Genomic DNA, 13,372 nt, shown 5'->3' with positions numbered 1-13,372 from the left:
AATTTCCAATATGGCTCTTAATATTAACATCCTGCCTCTCATAGCCAGTATTGGCATTTACTATTGAGAGGGCTAGTTAATATTAAGAGCCCTGTTTCACAAAGCTTATCCAAGCATACTTGTGTAGTCCTATGCTAGGCTTTAAGTCCAGGTACATCATGTATTACATCATTGGGCCTTTCTGTCAGTCGGTAGAATGTCATAATGCTAATACTGTACATCACCTGCCTTGTCAATAGAGCGTTGCAATATTACGATATTACCCATGTAATTGTGCATGTGTCAGTAGAGCATGGTAACTTGACACATTTAATATTTATCGGTCTGTCGTTTGCCAATATAATGGCACAGTGTAATGCCCTCACTTACGCTAACAAAATGAATTAAGTAAAATGATCCTAACAGTCAGAGTTCTGGTCTTAATAGAAGGTGTTCATATTGCCCTCAAATTGAAAGGGACAGAAAGGCAGAGTGGTTGAACTGGTGATTTTATCCAAGTTAGCACTGACAATATATCCCAACTGTTCAGCATCGTTTTTCCATATTTAGTAATGCATACAGTGTCTGTGTTGTAAAGAGGCGCTGTATATTTTAAGCTTGATAGCTTACTGTTGTAAATTCTGTCCGTGTCTTTTTATTACTTCATACCTCTGTTGTCTTGTCAATTTAGCCATGGCAACATGCAACTAAAGTGCAGTACAGTGCATTGCTAGCCCTGTCACGCGCTGCTGCTGGCACTAGCTTTCAGCACGCTGTAGTATATTTACATCATGATATTGTGACCCTGGTAACTTCATACTAATATGTGGACAAGGTGTACTTGTGTGTAGCAGCAGCCATGTCTGTTTAGTCTGTATCTGCAGACTTGTTGGAAGAAACACTGGTCTTTAGGACTCAACCTGCTAAAGAGCTGGTGTCTGAATGTAGTCCATATTTATGAAGATATCATATTTAACATGAATACCTTGATGTCCTAGGCCATGCCCCCACTATGTTGGTAATATACAAACATATTAGTTAATTTCTTAATATACAGGGTGATGCCTCCATTATGTGATTTACTATTTAAATATAAAAATCGTCTTTTAGTCCTTCACAAATTTCATATACAATTACTTTATCAATTTCATAACTATTAACAAGAGAAAAGAAATATGAGGCTAAGTTATAAGAATATGCTTTTCAGTTTCAATATCACAAGAGGTTAACCAGTCAAATTACTAAGAGTCAGTAAGTTAACATTAAAAGTTTATATATATATATATATATATATATATATATATATATATATATATATATATATATACAGACACACACACACACACACACAGTGATGCACAAAAGAAACGCAACACTTGGGTCTAATGGATTTAATAAAATATTTTAAACATAGATATAAAACAAAATCACAGAAAATGTGAACAGAAATACAGATCAAAGAATCACGATACATTTTCAGTATGAAACGTGACACACTGTCAAAATGAAAACATTACAAAGTTAGTATCGGGTATGACCTCCCTGAGCATTAACACAATCCTGGCAGCGTTGATGCATAGATCTGATCAGCCTCTGTATAGGCTGCTGTGGGATGTTCTTCCACTCTTCCTGTGCAGCTGCAGCTGGTGAAGGTTGGCTGGTCGCGGTCGTCTCCTGTGGATGGCACTGGCGATTTGGTCCCACAGATGTTCTATTGGACTTGGGTCAGGAGAAAAAGCCTCGAGACCTTGACATTGTTTTCTTGAAGTCGTGCACTTCCGGATTGACTTGCAGGAACGGAAAAACTGTTGCCTCAAGACTTCATCAATGTATCGTTGAGCAGTAAGGTTGCCCTCAATCTGCACCAACGGCGTTCTTGTGTTTAAGGAGATTCCTCCCCACATCATCACACTTCCACTGAGCCACCGGTTGGCTTGAACAATGCAACAGTCAGCATAACGCTCACCATGACGTCTCCACACACGTTGTCTTCCGTCAAGTCTGTCAAGGGCAAAACGGCATTCATCGGTGAATAAAACACTCCAACACTCTCTCTGTCGCCACCTCAGGTGTTCTCTGGCACACGGAAGACCACCTCAGATGTTCTCTGGCCCACAGACAAGCCGCCTTCAATCATGCCAATAGCAACCAGGCGATCTTCATTACTCAAGTGGGGCATGGTCGTGTCTTTCGCTGTTCTTGTGTTAATTAAAATCATGTTTCGAATTTATACAGATTGCTAATCAACTAAATTTGACAATTTTAACTCAACTCAAATACCAAACACTGAGCACCTGGCGTTTTTATGAAATCGCATGACTTGAGCTCAGTATTTTCATTATCCCATGGAACAATATTACTCAAGCAATCAACAAACCTATCTGCTCACTATTTAAAATGTAAATAACATTTTGTATGTGCCCAGTGAGCTATTGATGTAAAAGTTAGACTGTTGCGTTTTCTTTGAGCATCAGTATGTATAGATAGGTTTAAAGATCACAAATCAATCATAAATGCTTACTTTAATACTCATAACAGGCAAAAAGAAACTGCACATATAACAATTATGTTTATTAAAGCTCACAAAAGTAAGAAGAATATAGAAGTTAGAAATCAAGGTACCAGAATTAAGTATAGGCACAAGCAGGAATAAAACATTTAAACACACATTTTCATAAGCACCTAGGATTCCGTATGATTAGGTGCACGCAGGATTCGTGCACATGACGTACAGTGACGTTGAAAAGCAGCGCCTGTTCTGTTGGAATGAAGACTGCATTTTTGTTTCAACAAGTTGTAGATGAATTCAATGAATTCAATGAATGTTTAAATGGTTCTGACGTTCACGGTTGTTGTTTTCAAATACACACACTATGATCAGTTCAGTTAAAAGTCTATCTTGTTTCAAATGTTCATCAAAGTAGAATTGTTTGTGTTTTTAATCTTACCAAAGTGTTACGCTGTATTAAATGTTTTTGCGTCTGGTTTGCATGTAGATATTTCTTATAGAAAACAATAGTATTTTACTTGAATCTTGGTCTAACACAGAGAGTTGCAGTGAGATGTAGTGAGGAGTTGGCATCTTGGGAGGATGCAGTGTGGCTCTTTGAATGGAGCCCTGTTCCAAGTGACGGCTCCACAGTCGCTTCATGGCGAGATGAGATTCAGGAACCAAGAGAGCGACTTCATGCTTGTTTCGCTTTAAATATAGCGCCCAAAGAGGAGTTCACGTTGGTGATCCAATCACTTCCGGGTAAAACAGGAAGCTAAGCCTGATCGAAATCAGCCCTTTTATTGGCTTACAGAATTTGAATGAAGCCTTTTTTTTTCTCCCAAAAGTAAGGCGTGTCATTAACACAGGTAGCGCCCCCCCCCCCCCCCCCCCCATCGAGAATAACGGGAAAAACAACTTTATTTTGTTCTAACTTTAGTCTTATTGATCATAGAATAATACACATTTCAGTTTCATTCGCCTAACTAAATTACTGTTACAAGCATGGTAAACGCATTCTACAATAATTTAAGTAAAATAATTTAAGAATTATTTTCACTTTTAAACTTCATTAAAACACAATAAACATTTCAATTTTATTGGGAAAACATACTTCAACAACTCTTAAACTTGCGTGCGCAAGATTGGTTTTAGAATCATTGTAATAACTAATGTAATCAGTTAGTGTTCCTTATTTGTTACGTTTCAATCTCAGTTTTATTCTTTATTGTCTTCCATCAATTAACAGATAAGAACACTTCCACATGACGTACTACTTGTAAAGCGCTTTGAGATACTGTTGTATGAAAGGCGCTATATAAATAAATAAACTTACTAATACTGCAGTGTTCAGCAAGCCATGGCACTCCTATGCTGCTGTGTTTTATTGTATTGGCTTGTTTAACTGGAAAAGTGCTTGGTCTTTTTGAGCTACATTAAGACAGCAAGCTTTATTTTAATGATCTTCTGTAAAGAGAGTCAGAGCTTAATACCACCTTTAATAAGGCGGCAAAAAATCGCTCATGCTGCAGTCAGATCTACTGTAGTGTAGTGTAGTGTTGTAATTGAAATTATACCCCAAATCATTGGTTAGCACAGTAATTCTAGTTAAAGGGTATACAACATGTACCTGTTGTATGTACAGAGTACCTTGTGCATCTTTTAACACTTTGAGAACTAGAGACCTAAAATAAGTCTCTGATCTGAAGGCACTATCCTGTAGATAATAGATCTTCAAACTGGTACTCGTGTGTTGGAGCTGCCCACACTTTCAAGCTAGAACTCCTCACTTAACATGCAGTGTGCTGTGCTTCATTCTGTACTGAAACTGAGGGACAGAGTGTTGAAAGAGACACTCTGTCCAGCACAGTGAGCACCGGGGGGACTCTTAATACCTGCGCACCAACATGGGGGGAGAGGGCTGCTCTACTGGTACCCCTTCAGTGAAGTTCATTCAACTTTTTATAAAAGATTCAAACAGTGATGGAGAAGGCTACTGAAGATAACTGGTGGTATGAAAATGGATTTTAAAACTTGAATGCTGCTAGTTTAGATTGTATTATAAAATATTAAAGCAAACATTTCATCTGACTCGTATTTAGAAACATTGTAAAGGTTATAAAATATTAATTGTAATCACATATTAATAAGTAACAGATGAGACTTGTTTCATGGGTGAATGCTATTGTACAGTATACAGCATACTAATTGGACGCTGCATCACACAGCAATTATAGCCTCCATGTGGCACATGTATCCTAAGACTGTGCAGTAAACCTGTCTAATTCGGCAGTGTGCCAGATTAGAGCTACTGTAAAATCTAATACTGTACCCTAAAAAAATAGGTATCAATGACAAGCTATTTCAAAAGCTTGATTACAGTAGAAGTTCTATCCAGATATATTATTATTATTATTATTATTATTATTATTATTTATTTCTTAGCAGACGCCCTTATCCAGGGCGACTTACAATTGTTACAAGATATCACATTATACATTATTTCACATTATACAGATATCACATTATTTTACATACAATTACCCATTTATACAGTTGGGTTTTTACTGGAGCAATCTAGGTAAAGTACCTTGCTCAAGGGTACAACAGCAGTGTCCCCCACTGGGGATTGAACCCACAACCCTCTGGTCAAGAGTCCAGAGCCCTAACCACTACTCCACACTGCTGCCCAGTGTGGGATTTATTGGGTTTGGACCCAGAAACTATGCTGAATTATCCAGAATGCTGGTTTATAGAGGGGCTGGATTAGATAGGTTTTTACTGCATGAAACACAGACTGGTTCAGTGGGGGGTTTTCTTTAAGTCCGCGAAATGGCTACTTTACTGAAATTAAACATGTCAGTTTACAGCAGAGCTCCAGAAAGCTGTGCCCGTGAGATAGTGCTGTGCTGTGCTGTGCTGTGCTGTGCTGTGCTCTGCTGTGCTGTGCTTTGCGCTGCGATGACAGCCGTCGCAAGCTGGAATGCTGCAGGACTGGTGTATTGCTGGGCACCCTAAAGCCAATACAGTCTACTACTTCGTGCTGTCAGTCATTTGATTCATCTGTATTTTAATGTCCTTTTTCATTTACAATTTGGAATAAGCAGTTACTAAAAAGGCATTATCATGCCCTTGACCTTTGGAGAAGTTCGTGCTGACTTTTATTTAAACACAAAACTTTTCTATAGGATACGCCCGTTTTTATAATGGTGGCCGCTGGCCGTTAAAACCATGCTGTGATCGTCTCTTATTCAGGTAGAGTAAATAGGGGTCCAAGTCTCCCCTGAGTCTGTAGGGTTAATATTAGGATCGTTTTCATAGCAATAGGGGAGCGGGCTGATTTGCTCCAGCTCAGGGCTCCTCATCACTTAAGAATTCTGAAACCCAGGACTGGGCACGTGGATCTAGTGTGGTTTTCTAACCCTTCATTGCAGTCTAGGGGATTTTAAAACAAGCGTGGACTGGTTTACTGTATCAGGTGAAGTTGTGGCAGCTCAAGCCTGTCTCAACAGCTGCTTCTCGTTCCCAAAGTGTAGCTGACCTACATCACTGTGCCACTCCCCACCCCACATGCACACATGGGTCGTATGCTTTGAATCAAACCCTCAGCTCCAGTTACAGAGGAATGCGGACATGGCAGCAGAGTCTAAACTGGGAACAGCGCTGGAGTCGAAGAGCAATTCTTTTGTTTTGTGGCTCTCTTGAAATCAGATAGTAGTTTAGATTCTTTTAATTCAGTATTTCTTCATGGTCTCTTCCATATCTGATTTAAATGTTGTGTTCATGTAGTAATGTATGTAAATATTGCAGTAATAACATGATGGATGGCTTCTTTTGATGGATTTTCTGGTTGGTTACAAACCTTCCCAGTATGCTGAAGTTGAAACATTTAAATGTGTTTAATTCTGAAGTTTAAACATGTTTAATTCTAACATTTTAAACGTTTTAAAAAATGAGTAGTAACACTCCTAGTATTAAAATAAACTGAAATGCTAAGCCGACACGTCCACTTGACACCCCTAAGTACTCTAGATGGTTTGACTTCTACATCGAATTCTGAACGTGGTGTTTGTTGGTGTCACCAAGACTTGTAGTGCAGTAGGCTGAGCTCAGGTGTATCTAAGATCCCATTCACACTTGCGATTTAAGGCAGCCCCGGGGCTCTTCGGGGCTGCTTTTTCTTATGTGAACGCTCCAGGGCAATGCGGCCTAGGGCCTGCAATCCGGGACCTTTACATACCGCATGAACGCAATGAAGACTGAGGCCGCCTTTTCGTATCACGTTACCAATTTGATTTTCTATGATAACATGGAAAAACACAGATTTTCTATGATGTTAGAGATTTTGTTTTACATTTGGGGAGGGGCGAAAAACATGCAAGGCTTTTTTTGTTTTTTTTATAATAACCAAAACAATACATGTATAATATATACAACACAGGCAACTTTGCTTTAAATTTACGTATAACTGTCTAATAAAACTGCTTCCGGTATTCAAGTGCAGTGTTGAATGAGGCTTTAGTTTATTTCAGTCAATATCCAGAGCTTTTAAATGCAGAAAACAATAACAATCGCCCCCAAAGATCGGATAAACGAGTTTGGGAAGGACGACTTTCACGTCGATGGTAATGTGCTGTTTTGTACTTCATGCAACAAGGCTGTAGATTAAGTTTTTATTGATTTTAATGGCAATGGTAAGCTTGTAACTTGCTTAGAAAGTATACAAAGTTGTATTTTCACTGTAATATTTCAATGCCTGTTATTATGATTGTTAATGTTATTCTACTGGCGATAGAGCAGCAGTTTATTTTGTATCGTGCATGTTGTTGAGCAAAGTGTATTTCATTTGACCGTGTATTGCTATATTTAGATTAAGGCGCTTCCCTTAATGAAGTTGCCGTTGCTATGTGGAACAAGGGTTTTGTTCTAGCCATATGTTCGGTAATCTTCCAAGAGAAGGGTAATGCTGATGCTGGTAATGGTTAGGGACTAGAGAATAGTAATGACAAGGATAATAATAACGAGTAAACAATAGAATAGTTTAGTATAACTATCGTGTTTGTAAACAAAGATGGTATTCATGCAGGTTAAACAAATACGTAGAACTGAGAAGAAACAGGTGTCATGTAAATGATATGAATGTTTATTGTAAATGGAATGCATGTTAAATAATAGTTTGTTTTTGTATGAAATGATTCCAGGTGTAAGGTTATTGTATAATTAATTATTTAATGCCGTGTCTCTTAGGAGGGAGCAGTATGATTAGGTGGACAGTCGTGAGCTTCTCTTGTGAATGTCAGTCCTTGTATGTACAACTTGTTAGTCATTTGCAATCTGAGTGAATTATCCATTACGAAAATAAATATTTATACCTGTGAACACTAGCAAGTTGCAGTTTCCTGCGTGTTCTTGAGAGAATAATGTGTTGTGAGTGGGGATAAGCTCGGACCGTCACCCTGTTATACACCATAACATTAAGTCAAAATAGTCAATAATATACTGTGTGTGTGTGTGTGTATATATATATATATATATATATATATATATATATATATATATATACACCATAAAGTTGATACTGTGCTGCATTGAAAAAAAAAAAAATTTTTAATAAGAAACATCTGCTCCAAATCAAGAATTACTGTATGTCCCGGTAGCTCTTCCATTCTGAGTGCAGGCTATCCTTGCATAAAAAAACGCACAAAGACACCCTTAAACCACAAATGTGAAACAGGATTGCAGACCTAAATCTGAAGTGGCCCTGGGCCAGCACAGTAGTGTGAATGGGGTCTAATTTAAGCTTCAAAAAATGAAATGTAATCAATTCCGTCTTAATACCATCCCTACACTCCATGCTCTGTGTAAGCAAGGTAAAATAAGTAAAATCGTGTCAAGTGTTGTATGGTACACGCTGTTTCCCCAGCTGCGTTACAGGTGTAAATGTATCCCTCCAGTGCCTAAAATTCAATATTTTAATGAACTTAAAACTGTTTGGTTGATAGCTGTCACTCAATTAGTTTTTATGACATCTTTATGGTGATATTTCATTTTGAGATACAAATATGGCCATACAGGTAGATGCATATGTAGCCATACAAGCGGACTGCAGCAGCAAAACTCTTTTGAAGCGGATTCAAGATCAGCTTTTTATACACAACTCATTTGACCGTGTTTGAATCAGATTCCTTACTTCACTGGAGCTTTTTATTCTGTGCACAGCAGTTGCCGTTTATTTACACTGGAACCCTGCTGAGCACAAGGTATTATGGGTAACTGCGGAATCCTCAATACAACACACACACACACACACACACACACACACAGTACAGTGAGCTGGCAAGGGGACTCCTTGGGGAAGCCCTGCACTCTCCTGTAGCTCTGAAATAAATGATTGCAGGTTATTTCTGTGGGAGGTGAGGCAGGCTGGAGGGCACATAAAGCAGAGAGAGAGAGAGAGAGGGGAAAAATGAACTGAAACAAAACCCAGAATAGCACTGTAGCAGAAATACAAGGGCTGAATCTCTGCTGTTGTCTCAGTGATAAGAATCAGGTTCTCGGATAGCAAAGGCACAGGCATGCACGATAGTGGTAATCTCATGCTTCATCCTACTCCAGTGCAGGTCTTCTTTCCAGCCATTCCCTTAATTATTTAATTGAGCTGCACAGAGCTTTGTTGTAGAAGACAAGCTGACATTTCGGCTAGTGCCTTCAGTAGGCTGTTCCCATCTGGGGCAATATTAACCGTTTGTCAGGCAAAGGGTAATCTTGAGTTTCATACTACAGCATTGATACAGCATTGCTTTACTGAGTTTATTAGTTGTTCTGTAACTTTCGGCTCCAAGTGTTACAATGGACTCTTTCTAACACAGACATTTTGAACACGTGACTGCTTGCTATCAATACAGAATTTTTCTTTTTTTGTCTTTTGAATGTCTTTGTATGAAAACCTGTGTTTGTATTTTTCTATAATCGTTTTTCCATTCACCCGTACCCATTGAACTAAAATTGTAAGTCTACATTGTTTAAATCCCTTGGGGCAACATTAGCTTAGATTTTGTGCTTTTATTGTTGTATGTGTCGTGCGAGTACTCTTGCATGCATTTCCATTTCTCCATTCACTTTCCCATGCTGTGTTACTTGCACAGTATCAGGATAAATTATGACACTTTGTGAAACAATATAAAAATCAATTCTTCAGTTAAGTTGAAGTGCCATACTGTAGAGGATTTTTTATTTCTGTTAATGGTTAAATATTTACATGCCTATGTTGAAGACGCAGGGCTTATCCTTTATTCTTCAAACAGCAAGTGCACTATTCACACACATTTGGACAGACAGATATCAGTACTGCTGTATTCTGAAAACTGCAGAAACCAAATTAAAGTGTGATGCTCCATTGCAAGTCTCAATTTAACACCGTGAAACACTAGAATTGCTAAAACATTACAAACACTATAAACAGTGCAGCATTTCAGAATTGCTTTGCATTACTGGCTAACATTCTTGTTTCCAAGAATAATGATACGGCTAAGAGTCCGACCGCAATACTGTGAAAAACAAGCACACCAACATGACTCCCCCGCACACCCAAGACTAGTAGAAATGTCCACCCTCCACCTCACAGGCTGTTTAAGTCTATATTTGGTGCAAGTGAAGCCATGTTTTCTGTAATATTCTGTATAGTGAAGTACCTGGCCACTTTGCTGTAGGACCTCGCTATTTTTGAGGTTTTTCAAATTGATTCCCTGTTGACCTGCTCTGTGCCTATTCTGGTTAACATGCTTGCTGGATATGGGAATGTGAAATCTAAAACCGAAAGGGGAATGCAGAACATAGAAATTCTCTGTACTGTATTGCATTTTTTGCCTCTCTGATCTACAGTACTGAGTTCTGTATACAGTACCGTAGTGAATTTGCTGATTCTCAGATCTCCAGTACTTAATCATCAATGTTAGTTATTTAGCTTTGAGATCGTCAGTACTGCGTTGTCTATGCTGTGATAACTGGCCTCAGATCCCTAGTACTGGGTTTTGTATGCTGGACTGAATTAGCTGTCTCTCAGATCCCCAGTACTGAATTCTCAAGTTGCAAGTCTTATGCATATTATTTATTTATTTATTGATTGATTTAATTTTTTCTACAATGGTATTTTGTTATGCAACAAATTGAAAAGATGGTTTTACGGGTGTCTCTCCACTCCAAGTCCAGATTTGAACCCAGTTCTTTGGAAGGGAAAAGCTGTGGAAGTTGTGCTCTTGTGGCCCACCTCTCCACCTCCTTACCCCCTCAGTGTTAAAAGACTCCAGAAGGGAATAACAGTGAGGCCGCAGCTGTGTGCTATGGGGGGAAAAAAAAAAAAAAAATGTACTACCAAATAAGGAGGTCAAGGCATGATATGATCTTCCTTTGCAAATCCAGGCACACTGTTGAAGTTTGCTGTGCAGTAATTGCATTCCAATGAGTGTTCTTTGACAAAGACACACTCCAAAGGGTAGGGGAACATGTACGTACAATGTAATCATTTGAATCTGTTTTTTGTTTTTTGATGAAAATGGGAAAATGTTTTTCCAAATATGTTTTATTTAAGGTTAAAATTATATATTTTTTTTAAAGTTCAGTTCTTAGTTAAACACCTTCAGTACTCTGTATATACTCTGTTACAATGAGATTGGTTATGTAAAGAAAGATTGATAAACGATTAATTCTTATACCACTAAGTAGAAGTAGTCATAGTAGTAAAGCCACATAAGTACTGTATTTACATGGAGAGAGAAAAACAAACACTGAGGACCTCTGCTGTGTCGTAATATCCGCTGCACAGGGAATGGATCTTCCAGTGTTGTGAAAGATTAACAGGCTTGAAAAGATGAAAAGGGACTAGAAAGAATGTTATTGATCAGAAATAATAATAATAATAATAATAATAATAATTATAATAATAATAATAATTATTATTATTATTATTATTATTATTATTATTATTACTGTTGATTTCTTATAAAAAACAAATTTGTTGTGGGACAAATTGATTTCCCCGTCCAGCAAGTGGTAAATGCAAATGCTACGTTTCTCATATTAAATTCATATTAAATTCATATTGTTCCATATTAAATTCATTTTGTTTTGTGAGTTTTTCGAAAGATCAAATGCTATGTGAGAGTTTAATCAGTGTTGCATATCTGCTTGTGAATTGATTGTAGCTTAAATCCCATATTGATAATATTAGGAGATTTTTATGATACATTTCTCAAGGACCCAGTTCTGTCTTTCTTTTTTCATTTCTGAATTAGTTTGCAATTATTTTTGTTTATTCTGGAAACCTACATGATATTTCCGTAGCCAGGTATGACCTTTTAAGCTAATTAACTTTTAATTAGGACAGCAAATGGAGCATTATAAAAACATAGTCTGTTGCAAACATAGAGAAAAACAAGCTGGTGTTGATGGCACCTCAGTAATTTTGTATAAAGCTTTGGTGAGGGTTGTATGTTTCTGACCTCCTTTCTTTATTTTATATTTCAGTAGAAACATCCCTAAAATAAGCAACAAAGACTGAAAAGAGGCCTATGATTTGTGCTGCTTTAACGGTTATGGAATGGCTTTAAAACAGCACCCCCTGAAGTAGTTTCAAGAAACTCACTTCACCTTTTCTGTATCCCATGTTGGATTCACACCTCATGTCTCATGAACCAGCTGGGGAATACTTCCTGCAAACAATGTCCCTTATGAACATCTCCGTGTACCCAAATCCTGCTACTTGCCTCGCATTGTGGGAACAAAAAAACAAAATCTTTGCCCCTTTAAGATGCGCCTCTGTTTCAGATCGTTACATATCCCTTATTGGGGTTTCCAGCTGGTGCTTTCAGTGCACTAGCTGAAGCAAAAAGCAGCTGGTTTTCTATTTCCTTTGATCACTGCCACGCTTGCGCTGTGTATTGAAATTCAGAGGGAGTGGAAGTGTCCGGTTACACCTGGGGAATCCTGAGGGCTGAGCTGCTGTAAATGCCTGTGTACTGGACTCGCAGCAGGGAGTCCAGCACCAGCTCGGTCCTGCCTCCCTCCGATATACAGCCACACAGTACGTGAAAGGACACTGGTCCTCCAGAGTTGTTGGTTTTTTTCCTTGACATTAAACTGAATCATTTGGACATTTATCCACATTTTTGTCTTTATGACAGCCAAATAACCAAACCAACCATTTCATACGGTGTTAGCAATAAACAACAGAGGCGTCTCTGTAATAAAGAATGTCATTCTAGGGCGAGTTCTTTATTTTGCTTCTTTTGAAAATGCTTCTGTAATGGTTATCTCAAGCAGCAACATCTAGTACGAGATAAGAAGCGAAGTGGACTACAAACCCACTTGAGGCGAGGGAGTGGTTTGTAGGAGAGAGTACAGGTCATGTCTAAAGGTTACAAAGTGTGAATCTGGGTTTCACACTGTCTGGCATTGACACAGATAAGGATGTACTGTGCTGTTGAGTTGTGTGAATGTGTCAGTATAAAAAAAAAATGGTAATGGTTTTTCACAGAGACTATAATCTAATAAATGATTAACAGACACATCTAAATAAATCATAATGAGTCTTTGCATGTTTGTTGCTGTTGGATTTTCACTTGCGTTGAAGGAAACACCAGTACAGTAGAAAATGAACTTGTGCTTTTAAATAAATAAATAAAATTAAAAAAATGGTAATGTGGGGCAAAGTGAATAGAGTCCTCATTTCGATCAAACACCCAAAATATAAAATCTGGTTCCTATTTTAGAAACATCAGTGCGCTGTTATTTTTCTTTGTTTTTATATGGAGATGGGGCTTGTGAATGAACTCATTTGGAGCGGCTATCTATTTATATTCTAAATCACATTGGAGAAAACAACCATTAAGGACTTGTCAAAATTCC

At 38.0% G+C, this 13,372-nt stretch overlaps 1 protein-coding gene across 3 annotated transcripts in view; it reads left to right on the top strand.

The window, feature by feature from the left end:
* The window catches only part of LOC117415566 (calcium uniporter protein, mitochondrial-like), a 54,148-nt gene that overhangs the window by 1,078 nt on the left and 39,698 nt on the right, over positions 1 to 13,372 (top strand). The window contains exon 1 of one of the 3 annotated variants that reach the window (XM_059026255.1): positions 6,995 to 7,095. The exons of the other annotated variants lie outside the window; for them this stretch is intronic. Within the exon in view, the coding sequence (XP_058882238.1) occupies positions 7,093 to 7,095 (3 nt within the window). The 5' untranslated portion in view covers positions 6,995 to 7,092. Of the gene's footprint in view, positions 1 to 6,994; positions 7,096 to 13,372 lie in introns of those variants that run through there. 3 annotated transcript variants of the gene reach the window in all.

Source organism: Acipenser ruthenus, chromosome 7 (assembly GCF_902713425.1).
Source record: "Acipenser ruthenus chromosome 7, fAciRut3.2 maternal haplotype, whole genome shotgun sequence".
Classification (NCBI taxonomy): Eukaryota; Metazoa; Chordata; class Actinopteri; order Acipenseriformes; family Acipenseridae; genus Acipenser; species Acipenser ruthenus.
The sequence above is the reverse complement of the archived record's forward strand: the minus strand, read 5'-3'. Positions and strand labels throughout refer to the sequence as shown.